Source organism: Procambarus clarkii, chromosome 45 (assembly GCF_040958095.1).
Source record: "Procambarus clarkii isolate CNS0578487 chromosome 45, FALCON_Pclarkii_2.0, whole genome shotgun sequence".
Classification (NCBI taxonomy): Eukaryota; Metazoa; Arthropoda; class Malacostraca; order Decapoda; family Cambaridae; genus Procambarus; species Procambarus clarkii.
Window position 1 is genome coordinate 22,994,320 of NC_091194.1, and position 9,536 is coordinate 23,003,855.

A 9,536-nucleotide genomic window follows, 5' to 3' on the forward strand; every position below is an offset into this window, starting at 1 on the left:
AAAATCAGAAACATTTTAGTTAATTCCATTGGTTTTTATCATTTCTATTGGAAAAAACATTGTCATATGTCTTTTCTTGGATCTAAATAATACGAAACCTCGCTCTATGATTTGAAGTTAAAATCCTCAAATATGGTAAAATAGTGACTTTTTCACGTTTTTCATGTAGTTTGATATTACGTAAATATATTCATTTTTACCAATAATTCGATACTGTTTCATATAGTATCACGATATGTGAGTTGGCCTTCAAATCTCAGAATTTCGCATTATATTGCATTTTAAGCAAGTTTTCTTGCATTTTGTTTCGTACGAAAAATCATCGAATTTGGCAATATTTTGACGTTTATCTTTTTTTCCTTTATGTGATTTAAACAAAATATCATCGAATTAGGCAATATTTGGCCGTTTTTCCACGTTTTTGTGAATTTTCAGTCTATGGGTATAAATTCATTAAATATACGATAAAAATGATGCAAACACATAATTGATTAGATAATAACCTTAAATACTTCATTTTCAATCATCTATTTGTTTCTCGTTTAAATACTGAGTAAGATATTGAAAATTGGAGAAGTTCGGATTTTATTGCATATATCGACGTTACAGCCGGATTAGAGCGGTTTTACGTGTACACCTTCCATCGGTAATATAAACGGAAAATCAAGAACATTTTAGTTAATTCTAATGAAAACACATTGTTTTTTATCATTTGTATTGGAAACACCATTCTCATGTCTTTTCTTGGATCTAAATAATACGAAACCTCGCTCTATGATTTGAAGTTAAAATCCTCATATATGGTAAAATAGTGACTTTTTCACGTTAATCATTTAGTTTGATATTACGTAAATATATTCATTTTTACCAATATTTCGATACTATTTCATGTAGTATCACGATAAGTGATTTGGCCTTCAAATTTCAGAATGTCGCATAATATTGCATTTTAAGCATGTTTTCTTGCATTTTGTTTCGTACGAAAAATCATTGAATTTAGCAATATTTTGACGTTTATCATCTCCTCTCCCTTTAGGTGATTTAAACAAAATAACATCGAATTAGGCAATATTTTGCCGTTTTTCCACATTTTTGTGAATTTTCAGTTTATTGTTAATAATTCATTAAATATACGATATAAATGTTGCAAACACATAATTAATTAGATAATAACCTTAAATACTTCATTTTCAATCATGTATTTCTTTCTCGTTAAAATACTGAGTAAGACATTGAAAAGGGGAGAAGTTCTGTTTTTATTGCATATATCGACGTTTAAGCCGGATTAGAGCGTTTTTCGTGTACATCTTCCATCGGTAATATAAACGGAAAATCAGGAACATTTTAGTTAATTCTAATGAAAACACATTGATTTTTATCATTTTTATTGGAAACAACATTGTCATGTCTTTTCTTGGACCTAATAATACGAAACCTCGCTCTATGATTTGAAGTTTAAATCCTCATATATGGTAAAATAGTGACTTTTTCACGTTTTTCATGTAGTGTGATTTTACGTAAATATATTCGTTTTTACCAATATTTCGAAACCATTTTATGTAGTATCACGATATGTGATTTTGCCTTCAATTCTCAGAATTTCGCATAATATTGCATTTTAAGCAAGTTTTCTTGCATTTTGTTTCGTACGAAAAATCATCGAATTTAGCAATATTTTCACGTTCATCATCCTTTTTTCCTTTATGTGATTTAAACAAAATATCATCGAATTAGGCAATATTTTGCCGTTTTTCCACGTTTTTGTTAATTTTCAGTTTATTGTTATTAATTCATTAAATATACGATAAAAATGATGCAAACACATAATTGATTAGATAATAACCTTAAATACTTCATTTTCAATCAACCATTTGTTTCTTGTTAAAATACTGAGTAGGATATTGAAAAGGGGAGAAGTTCAGTTTTTATTGCATATATCGACGTTTCAGCCGGATTAGAACGGTTTTACGTGTACATCTTCCATCGGTAATATAAACGGAAAATCAGAAACATTTTAGTTAATTCCATTGGTTTTTATCATTTCTATTGGAAAAACAACCCGTTCTCACACAAGACAGCACATATATGAATTAGTGCTTAAAGTCAATATGTGGAATGTGATTTAGTACATATGTGATATATTCCCAGTTAACTTTTTTGCCAAGGCTCAAACTCCTCCTCACGTACCAATTTACGTCTCACAGTACTCGTCCATCAACGTAGATAGCTGAATAGTCATGATTGGTTCAATTATAACGAAAATTGTAGTTTTCAGGTCCCACATGGGTTGTGAAATTTACCTGCTATTGTCCATGCTCTTATAATATTACAGATCAGCTACATCCTATTGAAGGCTCGTAGTTTTGTTTTGAGAAATATTAGTTGTTCTTAGTAAATTATAATAAGCACAATAAATTATTACATAGAATAACAGTGCTTCACCAATCAATATTATATACCATAGTTTGTGCTTTAGAAATCTTTAAAGAATGTTTTGTAGGAACGCTAACAGAAAACGATGTTATGTTGGAATGTATATAGGGTAAACTACTGCAAACAGGATGGTATGGTGTGGATTATAGGAAACTATAGGATTAGTATAGGGTCCACTACCACCTGTTAGGTGGGTAAGGGGTCCAATAACACCCGCAGGATGAGTATGGGGGTCACATCCACCCACAGGAAGGGTATGGGATCCAATACCATCCACTGGATGTGTATGGCGTCCACTACCACCGACAGGATGGGTATGGGCTCACAACCACCCACAGGATGGGTATGGGGTCCAATACCACCCACAGGATGAGTATGGGGTCCACTATAACCCACAGGATGGGTATGGGGCTCCAACCACCCACAGAATAAGTATGGGGTCCAATAACACCCACTGGATGTGTATGGCGTCCATTGCCCCCACAGGATGACTATAGGGTACAGTATCGCCCACAGGATTAGTATATAGGGTTCACTGCCGCCCACAGGGTCGGTATGGGGTCCACCGCCACCCACAGGGTCGGTATGGGGTCCACTACCGCCCACAGGGCCGCTATGAAGTCAACTACCGTCCACAGGGTCGGTAGGGGTCCACTACCGCCCACAGGGTCGGTAGGGGGTCCACTGCCACCCACAGGGTCGGTAGGGGGTCCACTGCCGCCCACAGGATCGATAGGGGGGTCCACTGCCGCCCACAGGGTCGATAGGGGGGGGGTCCACTACCGCCCACAGGATCGATAGGGGGTCCACTGCCGCCCACAGGGTCGGTAGGGGGTCCACTGCCGCCCACAGGTTCGGTAGGGGTCCACTGCCGCCCACAGGGTCGGTAGGGGGTCCACTGCCGCCCACAGGATCGATAGGGGGTCCACTGCCGCCCACAGGGTCGATAGGGGGTCCCTTACCGCCCACAGGGTCTCTATGAAGTCAACTACCGCCCATAATGTTTGTATAGTGTCCACTATCGCCCATAGTGTTATTATGGGGTCCACTACCCCTCATAGGGTCGGTATGGGGGTCCATTACTACCCACAGGGTGTGTCTGGGGTCTATTTTGGCAATACTGCTTTTCCAATCTCATTTGTTGTTCAATGTAAAATATTTATTGCTCGACTTGCAACAATTTATATATATATATATATATATATATATATATATATATATATATATATATATATATATATATAGTATAGTGCCTTTGCAATAATGTACCAATGTGTGTATTTTCATAACTCGTTTTAAATTGTTGAAAAATAAATAACTTCATTGTGAATGCAAGTCAATGTTTACATGCTAAATCAGAGTTGCCAGATTCCGCTTAAAATAGCAAATTGTGCTTATTTTCAAAGCTTGAGAATTTAGCTTTAAAGTAGTTAAAGCTACGAATTTCGCCATTTGCTATGTACTTTAGTGTACTATTTTAAAATAAGGTTGGTTTTTAAGCTGCAAGTCATATGAATCTCAAAAAAGTATATTATTAACAATCTTATCTCCATAGTTCACTAGTTTCTGTAAATCAGATCTGGTAACTGTAGGCCAAGTACTGGAAGACTCAAGACACAATGTGTGTGGAAGCTATTAGTCTCTTTGAAGAAGTCATCTCAACAGGATCTTCCAGCTCCAGCTATAAAACTTCACACATGGATCTACCGGGTACATCAAACGGTAAGAAATTACTAAACTGTACAAAGTTTTATGCTCGAACATTTGTTACAGTCCCCTGTTCAATGTGTACTCCATCACATAGTGACGGAGTATGTGGGAATAATTTTGTTGACACTGTCCATTTTGTCAATTCTACAACAGCAGATAATACGAATTCCCAGATATATTTGTAACTTGAGATACTTGGTTTCGTTTGGTTAAGTTAGGTTAGGTTAGGTTAGGATAGATTAGGTTATGTTAGGTTAGGTTATGTCAGCCTAATCTAACATATCATATTTATTCATTACTAACGTATTGCCAGGAATTTTCGTGAAGCTTGTGTAGCTTGTGGTAGCTTGTGGTAATTAGACGGACCCCTTGTAACCTTGTGGAAAATTGAAACAGAAATTTCCTTAAGTACTTTCATATATTAATACATGACTTCTTCTGAATGAAGAGATATTAATATAAGGAAATTTGTTTCAATTTTCCTCCGTGGTCTGACACTGTGATATATATATATATATATATAGGGGGGTACCACCACTGGTGTAATTATAGGGACCCACAGCCTCAGAGAAGGGAACACAGAGCACTCAGGGAAAAACTTGACATTTAACTCTGAATACGAAAGAGTGTTCACTTCTCCTACCACCCCCTTTTTTTTTTTTATTATGATGTACACTTTATTATGCAAGGTTATACAGTTACATATCTGATTTTATACAAAAAATGAACATTAAGAGGACACAAGAAAAAGTTCGCTTCCTAGAGGCTGTAGATTTCCTCGAACTCCTCCGACGCCGGGCAGGAACCGAGGATGCAGCGGGCATTTCCCCTCTGGATCGCGACACTGAGGCGCTGAAAGAGAAAACTTGCTGCTCTAGGGTCTCTTGTGGTGTCAATGAGCTTGGATATATATATATATATATATATATATATATATATATATATATATATATATATATATATATATATATATATATATATATATATATATATATATATATATATATATATAACTGAAAACTCACACCCCAGAAGTGACTCGAACCCATACTCCCAGAAGCAACGCAACTGGTATGTACAAGACGCCTTAATCCACTTGACCATCACGACCGGACAAAATGAGGTGATAGCCGAGGCTATATGAACCACCCCACCGCCGGCACTCGGATAGTTATCTTGGGCATAGCATTTTACCAAATCACCTCATTCTTAGGGGCACACGTGAGGAACACAAATGCGAACAAGCCAGAATGGTCCAAATGAGTTTTCAGTTGCATTTGGACCATTCTGGCTTGTTCGCATTTGTGTTCCTCACGTGTGCCCCTAAGAATGAGGTGATTTGGTAAAATGCTATGCCCAAGATAACTATCCGAGTGCCGGCGGTGGGGTGGTTCATATAGCCTCGGCTATCACCTCATTTTGTCCGGTCGTGATGGTCAAGTGGATTAAGGCGTCTTGTACATACCAGTTGCGTTGCTTCTGGGAGTATGGGTTCGAGTCACTTCTGGGATGTGAGTTTTCAGTTGCATATTGTCCAGGGGACCATTCTGGCTTGTTCGCATATATATATATATATATATATATATATATATATATATATATATATATATATATATATATATATATATATATATATATATATATATATATATATATATATATATATATATATTATATATATATGAGGGGTACCCCCTCTGGTGCAAGTGTAGGGACCCATAGCCTCGGAGAAGAAAATAAAGAGTACTCAGAGAAGACCTTGTGGATCCTCACTGAACACTTTCATATTTTCTTCTCCTACCACCCCTATTCTTTTGGTATGTGTGTATATTTATCTAACTTTATTTGAAAACGTCATTACACAAAAAAAGTTACAATATTGATTATATATATATATATATATATATATATATATATATATATATATATATATATATATATATATATATATATATATATATATATATATATATATATATATATATATATATATATATATATATATATATATATAATTTTTTTTTTCTTCCAATAATATAGTATTCGCTTGAAATTAACAGCCTGGTCAATCAGGCTGTTGGATGCAACTCCTCTCAGTTTTGTTATACGAGTTACAGCATGGTTAATCACATCCAAAATTAAAGTTATTTCCAGATGCAGTCCTAAAATTTTTAACATTGCTCTCACTAGTGTTAATGTAGATTATTTCATAATTTAAATAATATATTTAATTACTGTAGTACATTTTAACAACAATTTAACTTATAATTTTTGCAGCATAGGTCATTTGAATATAAGTATTTTATTAGAAATTATTTCCTTCACATCTTCAGGGAAAATTCTTGAGGAGATGCACAAACTGCAAACAATGTGTGCATGTCCGAAGCAATGTTTGCAAGTTCTGCCAGTGTGACTTCCGAAACAGTAGAGAATTAATGAAGAAAGAAGAGGAAGCCCGTTTTCTACTTAAAGGCAAGAAGGCTTTAGAACGAAATACAGCAAGCCGGGTTCTACGAAGGATTGAAAATCAGGTATTGAAGTTTGTCTACATCTGTTGTATTCATTTGTATTCTTCTTATGCTGAACTTGCTTGATAAGGTATAGAATCAACATGAATAATACTGTACAGTACTTACATACTATTTGTTTATTTATTTATATACAAGATAGCACACTGGGATTATGAGAGTACATAGCATTGATGTTTTTACATTCTTGTAAAGCCACTAGCACACATAGTGTTTTGGGCAGGTCCTTAATCTAACAGATAATTTTAAATAGGCAATTTAAAGCAAAAATGGAAAAAATTGGCTGGTACATTGTAAGAAAGTATCACAAAGATTACTATGTACATTAAAGTAAAATTTGAGGGTTATCAACATATAAATTGTAGCATAATTTGAGGAATATTTCAAGGTATAATATAGTAAGATATGCATTCAATATAACAGTCATGATATAAGGTGATAGCAATGATTACAATGGAAAAGTTGTATGGTTTAGGCACATATATTCTGGCATTGGATTTCATAAGATACAGTGCGAGTTTAATGCACTAGTTAGGAAACTATCAAGATAAAATTAGGTACTTTTTGGTTTTATTTTTTAAAATGGCAGAAGTTGGACAGTTTTTAAATTTGTTAGCGAGTGAGTTCCATAGACAAGGTCCCTTTATTTGCATAGAGTATTTACACAGAATAACTTTGACTCTGGGGATATCAAAGATATTTATTTCTGGTATTGTGATTCTATTATGGGTTCTATTGTACATGCCCAGCTATGCTTCAAACATTTATTTTGTTGCATTTTCCCAGATAGTGTTATTGTTTAAATATTATTTGCTTTTCAGCTAACATATCTGCGTGGCTGTGGGTATGAATCAATCGTTATCTATTACAAGAAAGGACCAGCACGGGTGACACATGGTATCCTACCAAAAAACGTAATACAAGAAGAGGACAAGAAGATCTTCACCACTAACTTCTTTTTGTGTAAGTAGTTCACATAATATATAAATATATCACCACCTATTATTTTCTCTCATATATATATATACATATATATATATATATATATATATATATATATATATATATATATATATATATATATATATATATATATATATATATATATATATATATATATATATAATTTCAATTCAATCATTTCTGTCGTTGATGTATATGGCAAAAAGTGTGTGGCCCAATACAGCACTATGTCTTAACGTAATGGGTCCAAGGGCCCATAAGGTCTCGACAGCATTAAGGGCCCTTTAGCAAACCAGTGTGCTGGGGCCCCTATGACACCCATGATGTCTTTGTATCATTTCAAGTTTGTACATGTACTTCTTAAGATATGGGCACCATACAACTGCTGCATATTCTAGCTTTTGTCTAAAAAAATCATGAACAATTTATTTATTATTTATCCATGAATGCCAGAACTAAACCCTGTGGTACTCCACTCGTGACATTTCTCCAGTCCAATACATTGCCTCTGATTACTGCCCTCATTTTTCTATCAGTTTGAAATTTTTTAATCCATGTTAGAAGCTTACCTGTCACCCCTCCAATATGTTCCTGTTTCCAGAACAAACTCTTATGTGGAATTCTGTTGAATGCCTTTTTTAGGTCCAGATAGATGCAGTCAACCCAACCATCTCTTTCCTGTAAAATTTCTGCGGCTCGATCATAGTAACTGATTAAATTTGTTACACAGGATCTTCCATTTCGAAATTTTTTATTTTTTATTTTTATTTTTTTTTCCAGCACGCACAAGGAAGCTTGATGCAGATAAACTTACATTAGGATCAGAAGGTGATAGCGATAATGACCTGGAAAAAAATCATGACGACCTACAAGTGCAGCAGGTGCATCAAGTCCAAAAAGTACCGCAGGTGCAAGAAATTCAACAAGTACAAAAGGTTCCGCAGGTGGAACATTTACAAAAAGTTCCGCAGGTGCAACAAGGGCTACCATTATCAATCATTCAGAAACAGCAAGAAGTACAAGTAGTAAAATTTGAACCACAGGGAACTACACCAGGAAAACAGTGTAGTAACAACGGAATGGGAATTTTAAAATACCTGAGGAAACAGGTAAAAAAGGACAAACAATAGAAATGGTTCCTTACACCTTATTATTTGGTAGTTTATAGGTATTTTACTTATAATACTTTATATTATGTCTATAGTTTATAATTTAGTTTACAGTTAATTTACTTTTCAACTTCCATATCTTACATGAAGGATTTTTACTGTTTCTCATTTTTAAAACCTTATTAGTATCATTTATAGTTTAGTGTCAATTCACTTATAATACAATATATGGAATAATTTACTAAATTCATTTAACTATAATAAATTTAAATAAACATTTTTACCCCAGGATGAGTTTCAGTCACCCTACCCAAAAAATTAATGTTTCTTTATTACTAATCTTGTGAGAGGTAGCTTATTGTGCAGCCCATACTCATTCTGTGAGTGTTAGTTTATTGTGCACCCCATAGTCATCATGTTACCCAAGCCTGCTGCAGCTGCACCTGAGGGGTGGTGTAGGGAACCATTAGTGTACTATTATGATTTGAGAGAGAGAATGCTCCGTGGACAGAGCATCAATATGGCTTAAGGCATTGAGCTTTGCCTCAAGATGAAGCTTGGGCTGATCTCTGATTTGCTTCTTGGGAGTCTTCATTTACGTGCACCCCATACTCAACCACTTTGTAGTAATTAATTGTGCAACCCATACTCATCCTGTTACCAGTAGCTTGTGCAACCCATACTTATCCTGTGATCCCTATCCCTCTACTTCAAGTCCCTCAAGGGGCGCACGAATTCAGTTTGGCATACTTCATCCTGCCTTCCCATCCCTAGCTACTGACCCATCACAATA

The 9,536-nt window shown here is 35.0% G+C and overlaps 1 protein-coding gene across 1 annotated transcript; it reads left to right on the plus strand.

Moving 5' to 3' along the window:
• The first annotated feature begins 6,475 nt into the window (after positions 1 to 6,475).
• On the plus strand, positions 6,476 to 9,038 carry LOC138350357 (uncharacterized). The gene is made up of 3 exons (XM_069300986.1): positions 6,476 to 6,674; positions 7,493 to 7,634; positions 8,415 to 9,038. The coding sequence occupies exons 1-3, from the start codon at positions 6,579 to 6,581 to the stop codon at positions 8,762 to 8,764; spliced, it is 588 nt and encodes a 195-aa protein (XP_069157087.1). The 5' UTR covers positions 6,476 to 6,578; the 3' UTR covers positions 8,765 to 9,038.
• Positions 9,039 to 9,536: the final 498 nt, after the last annotated feature.